Source organism: Varroa jacobsoni, unplaced genomic scaffold (assembly GCF_002532875.2).
Source record: "Varroa jacobsoni isolate VJ856 unplaced genomic scaffold, vjacob_1.0 contig00905, whole genome shotgun sequence".
NCBI classification, from domain to species: Eukaryota; Metazoa; Arthropoda; class Arachnida; order Mesostigmata; family Varroidae; genus Varroa; species Varroa jacobsoni.
The window spans coordinates 51,873-67,391 of record NW_019214549.1 but is presented as its reverse complement, the minus strand read 5'-3'; the positions used below and the strand labels follow the sequence as shown (position 1 = coordinate 67,391).

The 15,519-nt window shown below is 39.6% G+C and overlaps 4 protein-coding genes across 6 annotated transcripts in view; 2 read left to right on the top strand and 2 right to left on the bottom strand.

Annotated features, from left to right (window-relative positions):
• Positions 1 to 396: 396 nt before the first annotated feature.
• On the bottom strand, positions 397 to 6,635 carry HisRS (histidine--tRNA ligase). 2 transcript variants are annotated; one of them, XM_086973007.1, is made up of 5 exons: positions 6,460 to 6,635; positions 5,891 to 6,051; positions 5,363 to 5,503; positions 4,614 to 4,816; positions 397 to 2,465 (listed from the first exon to the last, which is right to left on the bottom strand). In XM_086973007.1, the coding sequence occupies exons 2-5, from the start codon at positions 6,047 to 6,049 to the stop codon at positions 1,325 to 1,327; spliced, it is 1,644 nt and encodes a 547-aa protein (XP_086829133.1). In that variant the 5' UTR covers positions 6,050 to 6,051; positions 6,460 to 6,635; the 3' UTR covers positions 397 to 1,324. The 2 variants fall into 2 exon arrangements, with proteins under 2 accessions (XP_086829133.1, XP_022708410.1); XM_022852675.2 differs by lacking the exon at positions 5,891 to 6,051.
• A 105-nt stretch (positions 6,636 to 6,740) lies between these two features.
• On the top strand, positions 6,741 to 8,944 carry LOC111271714 (peroxisome biogenesis factor 10-like). Its single transcript, XM_022852679.2, has 3 exons — positions 6,741 to 6,852; positions 6,963 to 7,385; positions 7,823 to 8,944. Exons 2-3 carry the CDS (start codon positions 7,239 to 7,241, stop codon positions 8,459 to 8,461), a joined length of 786 nt encoding a protein of 261 aa, XP_022708414.1. The 5' UTR covers positions 6,741 to 6,852; positions 6,963 to 7,238; the 3' UTR covers positions 8,462 to 8,944.
• Positions 8,932 to 15,519, bottom strand: part of LOC111271711 (ATP-dependent RNA helicase DDX55) — a 7,316-nt gene continuing 728 nt past the window's right edge. The window contains exons 3-4 of the mRNA XM_086973006.1: positions 10,830 to 11,108; positions 8,932 to 10,560 (exon numbers count right to left, since the gene is read on the bottom strand). Of these exons, the coding sequence (XP_086829132.1) occupies positions 9,175 to 10,560; positions 10,830 to 11,108 (1,665 nt within the window). The 3' untranslated portion in view covers positions 8,932 to 9,174. The remainder of the gene's footprint in view (positions 10,561 to 10,829; positions 11,109 to 15,519) is intronic.
• LOC111271713 (ribosome assembly protein METTL17, mitochondrial) overlaps positions 12,684 to 15,519 on the top strand; it is a 23,163-nt gene continuing 20,327 nt past the window's right edge. Inside the window, exon 1 of one of the 2 annotated variants that reach the window (XM_086973009.1) lies at positions 12,684 to 12,824. The gene's annotated coding sequence lies outside the window, so the exon portion shown is untranslated. The remainder of the gene's footprint in view (positions 12,825 to 15,519) is intronic. The other variant, XM_086973008.1, reaches the window with a different exon arrangement.

Below are 15,519 nucleotides of genomic sequence, written 5' to 3'. Positions count from 1 at the left end.
CACAAGACTGGAGCACTTACCATCAAAATTTTGTTTACTGGTAATGCTCCACCAACACCTCTTTCGCATTTTTCGAGAGAACAGTTCCTTCATTTCTGTTAGCTATTATAATCCTAAAATTGCTATTGTGAATTAGTCATATACTTTGTTGTAGTACTTAATGATTATTATTACAAAATTTCAGCTGACAGCTTACTATTTAAATATGAAAAAACAAAAATGGCTATTTAGGTAATCATCTTCGGCATATTTTTATGTATACAAGATCTTACTTTAAAAACTGGGTTAGATTTTCTTACTTCTAATTAATTTCTTAACGATTACCCTAGAACAAACATTTTAAGTGCAGCAAGGGTACAATAAACAAATTTAATAACAATTAATAACAATAACGCATGATCAGCGATTTTTCATGATTTATTTTATAATAAATTATAGTAATATCAATACGGATGGTAATGATTACTATATCTCTTATTAATCATCGCTAAATATTTCATTAGATTGTGAAGCCTTATCTTTTTCTGTGAGAAATTGGATCATTTTACCAATTGTATATGCCGCAAATTTTTTTACCGCTATGAGTTTTCAACCATCAGATATATAAAAGTTCCCTAGTCCCTTTTCTCATCCACATCTTGCTAAATAATAGGCTAAACGGACCCGTGTCGTGTGACATCTTGGACTTCTAAACAGATTTTGTGCTTTAAAAAATAAAAAATATATCGTTATATTTGTGGGCTGGTTATCTGTTGGTAAGGACGAACATGTTAATTGGTTTTATTACCCGCTTGACTTGAACACGGTGCATTTAGAAGCGCCATAAATTGGGAAAAAGAGGTCCCAAAAAAAGTCACCAACGCTTACAATCATTATGACCCATCTGGATATTAAAAGTTTGAGATTTCGTGTAGTAATAACCATTTTTGGACTCGGAGACCGTAAATAATTGCTTGAGCATCTAAAGTTGTCAGATGTAGCAGATGCTGTTTTTATGAACAGGGCCTCCCATTCTTCCGGCTGAGTAACTCGGACTCTTTAAGTAAGATTTATCTTTATCATAATAAGATGGCATGCCGCCTTTGCTTCTTGACACCCTAGTCTAAATACAGTATTTCGCCCTCTCAAATATCTCCCTTCCTCCTCTACCTAACACCAAGAAATAAGTGTCATTTTTTCACCTAAATTAGTCAGGAACATTAATGCAGGGCTCTGAAGATTCAAGATTCGCGTCACCATATTATTTGCTTTGTTTACTATAATATTAAATACTTTAGCGGCTAAAACATAAATACGTTAAGCCGAACGAAAGCAAAGAAAAAGTCTACGACCGCGCGACTTTCTGCCTAAGCGTCGCAACTAGATCCTTTCTATTAACTTCAACCTCCTCTCGAGTGACGACGGTTTTTAACTTGACAATACCTTGCTCAATTTCAGATTCGCCAATGATAATCGCAAATGGTATACGCTTGTCCTCACAATACTGTAGCTGAACGAGTAACTTTGGATTAAGTTTGAATGATTGTTCTACTTTGAAACCGTTGGCCCACAGTTCAGCACAAATTTTCATGCGTTCTTTAGCAAGACCCTTTTGGGCTGAACATACATAAACTTCGGTAGCCACACTTCGAATAGGTAAACCCGAATGAGCATCATTGGGCTGCCTATTTTCGAGAATTGTAAAAATTCTTTCAACACCAATAGAGATGCCAACACAGGGTGTGGATTTATTCTTGGCATCGAAGACACCAACAAGACCATCATAACGGCCGCCAGCAGCAATTGAGCCTACGCTTTCACCTTCGTCCTGAGGAGAGGCAGGGTTCTGACGTAATATCGCTTCATAGATAACGCCTGTATAGTAATCGAGGCCTCGAGCCAAACTAAGGTCGAACGACAAGTACTGAGCGATACCGTAAATCTCGGCATACTCAAACAATAGTTTGAGATCCTCAAGACCCTTTTTTGCGTTAGGATTTTTGCCCAGGTCCTCGCCAAGGAATTTATCTACAAGTTCTACCCCTCCGTTAAATTTAACAAATTTCTCGATTTTATCAGCGGTCTCTTCCGCAAGACCCTTGACCTCACACATTTCTTTTTTAACCTCTTCCCATGGACTTTTATCCAGTTTATCAAGTGCCGAACAAATCTCCTTGAATTTCTCGTTAGGAACACCACATTTGTTAAACATGCCGTTTAATATTTCGCGGTGATTAACCTTGATCACAAATTCACCAATGTCGAGTTTTTTGATAATTTCGCAGGCAATTTGGATACACTCCGTATCAGGAAGCATGGGATCGTACTGACCCGCAATGTCAAAGTCACACTGGTAGAACTCACGATAACGACCCCGAGTCATCGCCGGATTATCCCTTCTATACACCTTGCCAATGTGAAAGCGCTTAATGTTCGCGATCTTATTCATGGCCAGGTAACGAGCGAATGGTACCGTTAGGTCGTATCTGCAAAAGTACACAAGCATCATTTTTATTAATCATACTTATCAATTAATGTCAAGCGTATCCGCATTATTACAAATATTACTTTTGCGCGTCTAAGCATTTTAAAATTCGTACTATATGATTATGTCATTGCACACATTCCGTCCACGCTAAGAGTAATCACAATTTATCTAGGTCAATGTTTTACGTATAAAATACCAAAAGTAAAAATACAAATAAAAATACTCAGAGCGAGCATTTGATGAGCGAATGAGTAAAGTTGAAAAGAGAAATAAATAAGAAACGTGAGTCGATTTCTTCATTTCCAAATAATCCATAGAGCAAAACTAGAAGATATGTCCCACGAGATTCGTGGAAATTTCGTCACCATAGAATTATAGTTAAGGCGGTGGGCCCGTCGCTATTTAAGTTGCTTAAGTTGACGTCTCCTCATTTTTGGTGGAGTTTCTAGTATACAAAACCATTGCGATTTCACTGGGACACCTCGTTACCGCAGCCCCAAAAGCTGTTCACCAAGAGGGCATTACAGCCTTACAGAAAGGTGCAGGGCTCAAAATGTTAAATGAGAGACCAGGCAAGAGTTAAGAGCCGAAGTGCAGTTATGTGACAAACAAGCTCGAACGGTTCATATTATATCTGAGCGACCCGGTACATACTTGGGATCAAGACATTCCGCAACGTCTTGACCTCAAATAGAGGAGTATAACAAAAATACACAAGCTCAGCGTCATTTATACATGAGTTCGCCAATGTGGTTCTTGAAAAGCATTCTATTAAAAAACTTGATGATACATAACCAAAAAACATGAAGGATAACTTAGCTGCCTTTTGCAGTGCTGAAAAGTGTGGTTATACCCCAAAAGTGTTGACAGCTAAATAAGGGATCCGGCATTCTTTTTACCAGTTCGTATTCCGGCAGTTTTAAAGTTAATTAACTTTTAAACTGCGCCCTACTAGCAATCGAAACTTAATAGGTAAGTACCCTAGTTTTCTAGATTGTGAGTGAAAAACAATTTAATTTATCTTAGGAGAAATGAATTCGCAGGGAAAGCATCTTTTAGTTTCGAAAATCAACCGTCAGTGCTTAACTTTTTGTTTCTCGATGGTCACAACGATACGGGCATTTATCGACAATTGATGAAGACACCAGGCAAGGAGGCCTTAAGCGGACGCACAATATGTAGATGGTGCAAAGTTTCCAAAACCTGAACTGAAGTATTGAACACCACCAAAAAGGTAATCAGATGTCCGGATCCGAAGGACTAGAATGCATTGCTGCAATCGGGGAGAGCTTTTATGAACCCAGAGCTTGGGGTCTGAAGGCCCGATTGGCCAAAGCTAGCATTTTGCATGTAGGGTGTTGCAGAATCATAACCCAAATACTGAAAATGCAGAACCTAAGTAAACATTCCAGGCCAGTCAGAAATGAGTGTGACTAATTCGATGCGCAATTTTCAGATTTTTAATCAATAAAAAACCGTTTGAAACATACGGTCGGCATAGACATGGCATGATTCAACCTGTACTGCCAGTTACAAAGGAACTACGCGAGAGAATAGTGTCGCCCCGAAAAAGATCAAGTAGGTTCGAACTTAGGCGATGGAAGTACTTGCAATAAACATCAGGGGCATCTGCTACTACACGCCAAAAATGAAATAATAAGTGCAGGCCGCCATCTCAAATTCCTCAGAAAACCTATAGACCGTTGGCATGACATTCGAAAGAACATGGTATTGTTACCAGATGACAAAATCAGGTTTCATCGCCATGCTATGATTAGTTTTTAGATTAAACGAAGGAAACATATATGAGTCTCAGCCCACTTATTATTCCGGTCTAAGCTCGTACGATTATGGGATTTAAGCCCTAAAGAGAATAACTGGTGGACAAGCATACCCCAGTAGAGATTTACTGCGAGTTAACGCGATATGGTAAGTATACGGCTATCCGGACACTGTTGGGTCGCTGAGGGAGCGAAACATGAAAACTTCTAATACATAGTAAAAATTATCATTCTAGCCCAATTAGTTCAAAGTTGTTTGATTTGTCCGACGGATTTGCTTGTAGTAGTTTAATATTACAGAATATTAAATAAAGGTAATCTTACTGATTTAAGAAAGGTGAAATAAAAAAAAAGCTAACCATTACCTCAATGATAAAATCTCTCCACCCTGATCGGCAAGGTCGTAGATAAGTTTTGAATCTTCTCCGTATTTCCCTGTTAGAGTTTGTTTCAACTCGAACACAGGGGTATCGATCTGTTCTGCACCGTGACGTGTAAAACATTCCTTGACGATGGCGAAGACATGTTCACGAAGCGCCATTTGCATAGGACCTTGGTCTCGAGTACCCTTAAAGTAAAAATAGAAATCATATGAAACTAAAATACATCACCCTCAGTTTTACTAGATCAAATGCAAAATCTGCCAATATAGGTCGAAGGTTCAAGTGCCTATAACACATACATTCTATGCTTAGGTGCGTATTTTGAATGTTCCAATCGGAAAATAATCAAGAAGGTACACTTGTGGTAAACATGTTTCCCAGTAAATTGCCACACCTTAATAGAACACATTTTTAGATCTATATTTACAGTAATGATAGTATTACATATTTAGATTAGAATAAGATACCTACTATATTTACGATAGTGGTTCTTATCGCTAGATTCCATAAAGACATCATATATTAATTATGTACACGGAAACAAAGAGGGAACGAGGACTGCTTATGGTCGTCTATAAGAACCAGTAGATCGCTTTGTTTATTTGACTTGATGTCATTTGGAACGGTAAAAATAAACAGAAATTATGAATAAAACGTATTACCATGCCAAAGCAATTAAAAACCATTCCAAATACTAGTCTGATGTGTTTGGTTATAAAATAAGTTCTTACCTTTGGTGTTTTCAGTATGAACTTCTCCTCTTTTTTGATACTTTTCGGGCCTTTCCTTGCTGCTCCATCTTGGGGCTCATCCTTTTCTTTGCCGTCACTTTGAATTTTTAAATCCATCTTTTCAGAAACGGCTGCAGCATCCTATATTCAAACAATCATGGAACGTGTATAATATTATCAGCAGATCTGATTGTTGTTATTATTCGAGTAGGTGAAGCAAGCCCAGATTTCACGCCGCCTTGGAACTCAACATAGTCAAACTGTTTCCTAATGCCCATCTTTACTCCAGTTCTACCAAACTCCTCCTAAAAATAATAAGCTAAGAGAGTGAATTATGCATTCAAGATTAGACTGGAAAGATGACGAAATAACAACGTCTTTCTTTATCTTTTTGGTTGGAAATAACTTTTTTTTTTCTATGCAGTCTATGCAATAAGGTTAGAGAGACGATACATGATTGATTGGGCACAATTATTTCTCTGTTGAGTTTTTGAAGGGCAGTGAACAATTTGGACTTAGCTCACTTACCCATAAGCTGCTCAACCTGTTGCCATTTCGTGGCCAACAGCTGTCTCCGAACACCGATGAGGATATTATCTGAGTAGAAGCACAGCAACCACTTTGCCAGCTGAACGCCTTCGAGTAACGGACTACCCCCGACAAGGTTGATCTAGTGAATACCTGCATGACTGAAATTATTGGACCTTATAGCACTAGCCCCATTTACAAGAACAACCCATATGGAAACTTTTTCGTTCGTAGTTCGAGAAAAAGCAAGCACGCAAAGCTTTACCACGTTATGAAACTGCACCCAGGTCGCCCTAAACTGCGACTCGTATTTGGTAATTATTACTGGTAGCTCAGACCGGAACAGTACATACTCACGAGACTACACGCATAGACAAAACTGCAACTAATTTTTGAGGACGAAGCAAACTTCATTTCGGTCCAAATAAGCACTTATATACATGCACTAACTATAAAGAAAGCCTTTCAAGCTCTTTGACTTCATATTCAAAAATACAGCGAAACTCTTGAGTTTTTCATCCGTCGCAACTCAAGATCTACTTATCTTATTTACAGTCCCGTTGACTTACCTTGCTTGTATCTTCTCCAGTCATCGCAGGAAGAACCGTTCCGTATGCCTGAATCGTATGGAACTAATTGTTACGCTTATTCTATTGCAGTAATAGGTAAGACATGGGCAAACCGGCACCTAAACTAGTGCAGCCGGCGCTGGTCATACAACGTGTTCGATTTCACCAGTGTATATGTTCCTGCATACTATGTAATTGTTTCTGTAGCGAAATCAGTGCGAGTTGGTAGCTGCAGTCGCCGTCTTGAATGAACGCATTTTCGAATGCTCTGTCACTAGCAGAAGACAGGAAGCTATTAGCTTTTCATCACGGTAACGACAGGAAATTAACGAGTAACTTTTAGCTGCTAGCGTTGGACGCAGTGGCTATCGTGAAAGTAAAATAATTAAAAACGTAAGTTCTCGGACTCCACATGCAGCATCGCATTGTTCATAATAAATCACCGCATTGCTGTCTTAATGTAACAGTTTGTATGTTTTCTCACTGTTTTCTTTAATCTTAAGGCTTCCCTGTGCTCTTCGACATCAACACTCTGTGTACAGCTTACATACAAAAAAGCACATGCATACTACACGCGAGTTCAGCAATGTCGTTTGACGGATAGTCAACCGGAAGCAACATTTGGTATAAATTCTCAAACACCTCAGGCTCCGGACAATGCAACAATCGTGGATGCAGTGATTACCACATTCAGCCACTCACAATTTGCAAGTCGAATTCCACTATAAAACAGTTGTATAGGACTGCTTCGACCTTTGAAGCTGAATGCAGTAACAAAAATGGCACAAAAATTTGCTTGGGCTCGTCAAGCAGAGATACTCCGTTCAGACGAAAAGGACCGTCAGCATCTTGATTCCACTCGTCGGGACATTTTCGATGCGCTCATTGAGCTTATAGGACTCCGTCGTATTGTAAGACATCATCAGGTAGGTGTGCTACATTCTACTCAGGTGGTTTATAATGTAGCTATGAAATGGTTTTTATACGCATATGAAATAGCTTTCGTACTACAGCTTGCAAAAGTGCCATGATTACGTGGCTCTCTAAAACAAAAGTTCATTGATTTCGACTATGAAAAAGTTGTACACATTTATAATAAATATGGAAATCCTTGCTGACTTATATGAACATTTCTACAGAGCAACTCCTCTATCTATTCTTTGAAATCATCAGAGGATTCACGGTCGTAAAGTGTTTTTAAATCTAAATAAACCGACGTGCAAATACATAAACACATTCTTGGCATGTTACAAATTTGTATATATATAATTGACCTATATATATATATATATACGCCTATTAATGTAAACGTAGTTTATAAATAAAAAATCCGTATTGATCAATAGTTACTTACAAATTTCAGGTTATTACAACAGTCAACAGCCTTATCTACTATGGACTGACCACACTTCGTGAGCGACAAACGCTCGGTGAGCAGTATGTCAACATCGTTCGATGTACACCCGAAACTCAACCCAATTCATTTTTTCAAAGAGCGATACTTCTTGCTGATCACCTGCCATGGAAGCAGTTGGTGAAAACCGGCAATCCTGAACAACAACTAGTGGCTTCCATTTTTCTACAACTACATTTGATTCATTTTTATCTGTTTGGAGAATACTCGTCTATTGCGCGTCGTTTGGGTCGAAGCCGCTATGCTTTACTTCGCGGTTTTCCCAACATGCCTCAACTTCAGTGGACTTTTAAGATAATCGGAATCCTATACACTATTAAACTTCTTCGCGAGCTGTTTCAGGCTACAATATCGTTCAAATCGGTCAAGACAGAAGTAAAAGCAGCCAAAACTGAAGAAAATGATAAAGAAATTGGCGGGCTCCAGTGCGGCTTATGTAGAGACCTCACGACTGAGTGTACGGTTACTCGTTGCGGCCACATATTCTGCTGGACCTGTATCACTGAATGGGCGGTAAACAGGCCTCAATGCCCACTATGTCGCAGTACAGTCAACCCTGAACAGCTCGTACGAGTAATTAATAGATAAATTTAACCTGAGGCAACGACAATATGGATTTCTAACAAACGTATGCAACTATTAATAACAAATTTAGGTTTTCAGTTATATCTGTGCGTATAATACACTAATATACTATTATCCGCAGAAAAAAGCAGAGGGATTTTTCTAAACTAAAAAGATGCATGGTGAAAGCTATCATCTTCAATTAGCGCGTCATCTTCAATTACGTTTTAATCATTGAAGGACAGCGATTTATATTAACGAATCATGCACAAATATTGAGCTACGACTTCAATTTCCCTTCAAGCAGTTGTAAATAATAATTATTCAGGTCCTGACTTAGATTTTGCATCGTACTAAAGGCCTGGGGACAAAGTGGATATAAACTCGTAGTGGATATATGTACGTAACGCTTATGTTGTAATCAATTCCTTAATTACTTAAATAAAGGAGATTTTTCATCATATTATGTAGCAACTATAAAAAAAATAAAACAGTTTGTGGTCTTTATCTGTACTTTTTTCTTTTTGAATAAACCCCAAAAGCGCAAATATTCCAAAAAGAGGAGTATCCTAGTACGTCCGTCCTAGTAGTATCAAATTTAGGCCAATTTTTGCCTTTATTTATCCATTGGAAGAAAGCGTTCTTCAAACTGTTCCTTTGTGATTTTATGCAGCTTCTCTTTTTTATAAGCTTCTCGTCCATTATGAGTTCATCCAAATTTAGGCCAATTTTTGCCTTTATTTATCCATTGAAAGAAAGCGTTCTTCAAACTGTTCCTTTGTGATTTTATGCAGCTTCTCTTTTTTTATAAGCTTCTCGTCCATTATGAGTTCATCCAGTTCACGCTCTTCCTTCAGTTGAGCTTTCAATCTCCGCTTGGCTGAAGGATTCATGTCCGTTGAAATTACATCGGAGTTTTTCCGCTTTTTTTTATACCGCCTTTTGCTTCCGCCCCTGGCATTTTTAGCTGCTCTCTTGGCTTCCAGGTGATGACTAATTATGCCTATTGGAGGCTTAAAACCACTAAGTTTTTTTCCCTTTAATTCGGGCATATATGGAATTTTAAGCAAAGCGTACCCCATAGCCAATCTTCCAAACTCGAGTTCCTCAACTCGAAATAAAAGATTGCATTCATGCTTCCGATACGATTGTATGTAGGAAACGAACGCTCTCATAGCCTCGATATAAATAGATTCATTGTCGGCTTCCAAATGACGAATGACGTCAGTTACATCTTCGACGTTCTCTGGTGCTTGCATCGGGTCAAGTTTGATTGTCTGATTCAAAGTCAGGAACTTAGTATAGCTCATTTCGTTTGGCATCAGAAATACGACTGCTGAACCCTCATTGCCCATTCGAGCAGTTCGTCCACAGCGGTGCACGAAGACAGACCCACTAAGTGGAGGGTCGTATTGCACGACCCAATCAACTTTGGGGATGTCTACTCCCCGGGCCATAACGTCTGTGCATAGAAGAACTCCGCTTTTTGTGCCCGAAAACTTAGCGAACACTTTTGAGCGATTGCTTCGGAGTTTTCCATGTAGTGCTAAGAGCATTGACAAGTCTGGAAACAAATGCTTAATTATGGTATGAAAGTACTGGACCGTTGCGCATGTGCTTAAAAATACCATGATCTTTTCAGTCCGATGTTGCTTAAGAAATGCCACAAGAACGCTTAACTTGGCTTCAGGCTCTACCTGGGTAACGAAGTTCTGCAACTGGACAGGCGTCTTCAAATTATGCTTTTCTTTTACCGAAACAGTTACTGGATTACGAAGTCCTGCACGCTTCAGGTCATCCAACTGCTTTGTTTGCGTAGCCGAGAATAGTCCAGTTCGACGTTGTTTTGGTAGTACAGCTAATATATTTCCGAGTAAAATCTCAAAGTGAAGCTCTAAAAGTCGGTCAGCCTCGTCTAGAATGAGGATCTCAAGATTTCGTGAATATCTGCACAAATTATTATTAGCATTGCGAGCGCTAAGGACATCGGCCAGCCTTCCAGGCGTCCCTACTACGACGTGCGCTCCTTTCATTTTTTCAAACTTTTCAACATCCTTCTGGATACTGTGGCCGCCGGTGATTAACTGAACACGCAGATTTGGGAACTTAAGGGATTTGAACAGCTGAAAGAAAAGATGCATGTCATGAGCAACCGAAGAATTAAATTTAAATTAAATTATAAATAAAATTGTATGAGTCAAACAAAGCTATTTAAGACAAAATACGGGACGTTGCTTCAAGTTATTTGAGCCAACCTTAATCATTGCTCAAAATATGTATATTTTTTACAAAAAAATTGTCGTCGCATGTTTAATAGCGTGTGAGCCCTAGCTTACTTTTATCGGAGACATAAGTCTAGCCGATGTATATCTGCCACATGTGGTCCTAGTACCTGATGCGTTTGTTGCGCAAGTTCTCTGGTAGGGGACACGATTAATGCAGCTAAAGGCTTAAGTTTCTCTGAGTTTCCCATAAGGATCTCGCAAATAGGAAGTACAAAAGCAAGGGTTTTCCCAGAGCCTGTAGCCGCCTCTGCCGATACGTCTTTATTACGCAGAAGCAAAGGAATACAAACTGCCTGAACGGGGGTAGGAGCAGTAAAACCCAGCGAACGAACCCGCTCCGTGGTCGCTTCCGATAGTCCCAGCTTATCCCAAGATTGCAAATCTGCCTACAATCAAAAGAGTGAACGAAGAAACCAATTATTAGCTGTTTTCCTTAGAACATAAATAGCTGCCCCTGCTATTACTTTGGGCAGTCTGGTTCAAGATTTAAGGCATACTAAAATTATGAATGAACTTTTTAATGAAAGTGCATAAAACTGACCTCTCCATAGCCTCACGGCTCCTCGAAACGTCATATTTCTTTTTTAAATTAGAGTCGCTCTTTTCTATATCTCAGTTTATGATACTTACTTTTTATGATAACAATTATGATATCCGTAATGCAGATAGTATGCGAAATTAATTATAGTTTCTTTGATTACAGTATCTTTAATGTTGACACAATAATTATGAAGACCGTATAACAAAGAATCAAGTACCTTTACCATATGATAATAATGACAATAACTGTTATTGCTACGTCAGTCGTTCGTTAATTGATGTTATACTTAATAATCTAAAAATAAATCATAAATAAAACTCGCACCTTTATACAAGATCCTACTATTTTTTTAACGTCTACGAGAAGGATCATATGGTATGGTTGTTGCGTGCGATATTGAAATGTGTCGAAAAAGCAACAAGCGTGTGTTAAACTACTAAACAAAGAAGTCTGGTAGACATGTTTTGCGCTCTATTTGGAAAAGTCACACTCCTAATAAAAAAATCATATCAAGTGTTTCCAACAGAGAATATATTCGAATAAATGTTATATGCGGTATATAACTTGATAGGTTGATGAAACAATGATACAATCAGGTTTCTGTTTAGCTTACTTTGTCTAATTCGTACCATTTTTCTACTTATTGCCGCTATACAACATCACATATCCATCACGAATACAACATCGATCACTCATCAAATACACAATACTTGCCATCAAGCACTCACAGTTACCTGTCTAGAAAAAAACAGTACAACAAATTGTGTTCGATCTATAACAAAGAAGCTGTTATATCAACTGCTGCCGAGCACGTGCGTCGACTATCCGTCAACATGCGCAAATCCGAGCATTAATATGTGGTTTATTTTGATGTCGATTCTGGAAAGTCTGAAGGCGTGTCATGATTAGGATCTAGCTTGTTGACTACGATGCTTAGCCTAGGAAAACTTGATTTATCTACAAGTGCTCTTGATTCAGTAGTTGTTGACTACGTGAACATGACAAGTGACCAACTAGGCGAAGACTTTTTATTTCTCGGAAGAGTCGGCCACCTCGAATGGTTTCGATATGGGGGTGTGCTGTGTAATCAGCTGAAGACCAATGCCAGTAGACCCAGACAGGCGAAAATAGAAACAGTTCCATCGATGTGTGTTGTCACTAGTGATCATGTTGCTGGTGGAAAAGAACACATTACCGCTGGTTTGACTACCGAAGGAAGGAAGGGAGTTTTGTGCGCGTGATTGGTTCTGTCCCGGAGCAGCAAAGCGATTCGTCAGTGTCCCAAATCATTAAACAGAACAGCGCGTTCCTAACGTTGTCAAGATGATAGCAGGTTTAGATGTGTCTCGAAGAGTTTTTCGTGGCACCAGCCGTGTATTAGGGGGTTGTCGATTGTCATCGATTAATGCAGCTGCAGTTACCGAGATCACCGCCAGCAATGTCGACGATAGGAAACCAGAAGTCTACGCGGGCATAGAACAATTTACGCGAGAACAACAGCTACTCTGCCGACGAAAGAACCCAGCGTTCGCGCTCCCCCACAACTTGCAGCATTTGATCAGTGAGTTCCTCTCGAACTTTTTATTATTATATGATTTACATTGTCACGCTTGTAGTATTGTGCATACAACATATATATATATATATATATATATATATATATATATATATGTATATAAACGCAAGCTTTAACTTCATAAGACGGACGTCTGTGTTCGACTCTAAATTCCCTCTATAGAGGTTATATGATAATTATTGTTGTCATGATCAGTAGAAGAATGCTGTACAATTTTTCCGTATGAATAAATTAAAATTTACTAGGATTCAATTAGATGGTTGTTACCGCAGAGAGGCAGATTTTGATATCATATGCGTGTTGTCACAATGATAGTCACCATATGTGCAACGCATCGTAGTTAGATGGTATTAGCACGAAGCACAGGAAAAGCTAGCCAAGTTTTGGCTGGAATTTATTTTTAGTGGACGACGAAACGAATATGTTTCGGTACAATTCCGAGAACTGTTGTTGTGCATTGTCCGCAGATTGCGGCTACTATCGCTAAACGCCGGGTAAATATATTGGACATAATAATGAAAATATCATGTAAATAGTGACGAGGACGAGACACTGTTGCCATTCTCATTAGCCCGGAGACGATTAGCGGTCACCCATTAGGGATAATTATTCAATTGCAGTGGTACAAACAGCAACACAAACACGAAAGAAAAAGAAGCTGCTGCAACAACAACAACAGCTATTATTTGTACAAAAACAACGACGGAGTAAGAACAATTTCAGAAAAAAGGAAAGATAATTGGACTGCGGAGGTTGAGGGAAGTTAATGCAGGTAGTTGAGTAGACAATGATGCTGCCTCCATGCCTTTTACCGCTGCTGGAACTGGCGCCATTGTTACTCGAATCTGCAGTCTGCGTGCTTTCTTCACGTCGTCATTTTTTGTCCGTAGTGACTTTTATTTTTTGCCGACAGATTTGTCCAGCTGGTCCTGTTCACCGGCCTAACAGATCCTCATAGCCAGTTCTTACACGTTTAGAACAGCGGCATAGTTTAATGGTTGTTGTCGCAGTGGGACGGAGGGTGAGAAAACAGTTGAAGAGGAATGGTAATGTTGGAGACCGTTGCATTGTAGTTCGTTAGGACAACAGCTGTGCCTTCTATCGCAGGCGATGTGGCAATGCTGGCGGCCGAACGCAGGCACACATATGTCACCCTGCCCGGAGGTATAATTGTTTGTATATGATTTTGAAAGATTCGCCGCAAATTGTTGACTCTTAGGTTGTACCTAAGTCAGTGACGCTGGTAATGACAAACAGCGACGTAGTGGCAATGCTATCATAGAAAACGACTAACTTAGCAGTGAACCAAGGGACACTACGTTTAATTGAAAACAAGAAACAATTCAGTTGATGACGCGATCTCAACGCTTGCACCGGGTCGCGTTCATTGGCGGGTGACGCTGACATTCAGTATTTGCCTGCCCAACGACTAACCAAATGTAGTGAGGGAGTGGGGGAGGAACTGGCTATCAAACGGCTTTCTCGAACTTGATCTCCAGAATCTATGGCACTTATTGTGGCGCCATCATAATCATTTGCCACCGACCATTTTAGCAGTGGTTGAAAGGCGGTTAAGCATTCGATGCCGGGAAGGAGAGAACAGAGTAGAACAATAGAGTAATGCACGACGGAATAGTTTCCATCAAATCGAACGGAGACCGGACTACGTCGAACTTGTAGCGACCCAAAATATTATGGACTATGAGCAGAAGAGAGGTACTATGTTTAGCATCTTCTGTTACTGCCTAGCCAGTGCTTATATCGTGACAATTTTTGATCCTGCTACAGTAGTTTTACCTCAAAGATCATGACTGTCGCAGATGATGATATATCTAAGCCATTTTGTAAGCCAACATCACACTCAGGTCAACTTGTCAGCTTGTCACAGCAGATATCTATGGCCACGACAGTCCGTTGGCTGTGCCTGCGCGGCTTCTCCTGAAGAGAGCTGATCTGTACCACGTCGGTCGTCGCTTCTCGTTGTCGGATGGCGGTGTTGTTTGTTGCTGTTGGTGATGATGATTGGGATGGTGTTGATGCTGATGATAATGACAATTAGTACAGCCCATGTAGAACAAATATTCTGTCTCATTTGCTCTCCAATTGTCGCGTACCGCGTAAACCAGTTCAATTTTTCCTAGGGTGTTGGGAGGGAACAAGCAGTGTGCGTCTACATATGATTCTTTCTTTTCAAGTACAATTAGCGTTTGTATTTAGATGACGTATAGACAAAGGGAGAGAAGATAAACAATCAAGTTAAATGGTCGAGCTGGATGAGACTGACGCGGCTCGTTGCCAGCACGGCAGCACGATGTGGGTGTGTCGATGCATGTGAATGTATAAGCGGTGCACGGAAGTTAATTACCATTGTGCATAGATTGTCCAACAAGCGGCAGAGATTGGGATGTGTGATCGATAAGTAAATGGCCATATGGTTTCAATTTCATATACTCGAAACAACATAGTCTAGAACCTTATTAAAGCTTATTTGTGTTCCACTGTGTAACTGAAACTCACACTTCAAATGAGTTCAGGTGTCATGCGCTTTTTTAAGTGTATCCGCTCGTTCCAACACTGCCAGTTAGAACTTATGTTATTCTGATGGCCCAACTACCTACTTAGATCAGTTCTCAATGTAGACAAAAAATACAACTGTTAAGTGCAGAAGCTAGATGCCCGA

Excerpts from the sequence above, each read along its gene's own strand:
- LOC111271714 (XM_022852679.2), top strand. The coding sequence starts at position 7,239 with ATGGCACAAAAATTTGCTTGGGCTCGTCAAGCAGAGATACTCCGTTCA. Across the intron at positions 7,386-7,822 it reads GTATTGTAAGACATCATCAG|GTTATTACAACAGTCAACAG; the intron begins GTAGGTGTGCTA and ends TACAAATTTCAG.
- HisRS (XM_086973007.1), bottom strand. The coding sequence starts at position 6,049 with ATGCAGGTATTCACTAGATCAACCTTGTCGGGGGTAGTCCGTTACTCG. Across the intron at positions 5,504-5,890 it reads ACAGGTTGAGCAGCTTATGG|GATGCTGCAGCCGTTTCTGA; the intron begins GTAAGTGAGCTA and ends GTTTGAATATAG. Across the intron at positions 2,466-4,613 it reads GGAGAGATTTTATCATTGAG|ATACGACCTAACGGTACCAT; the intron begins GTAATGGTTAGC and ends GTACTTTTGCAG.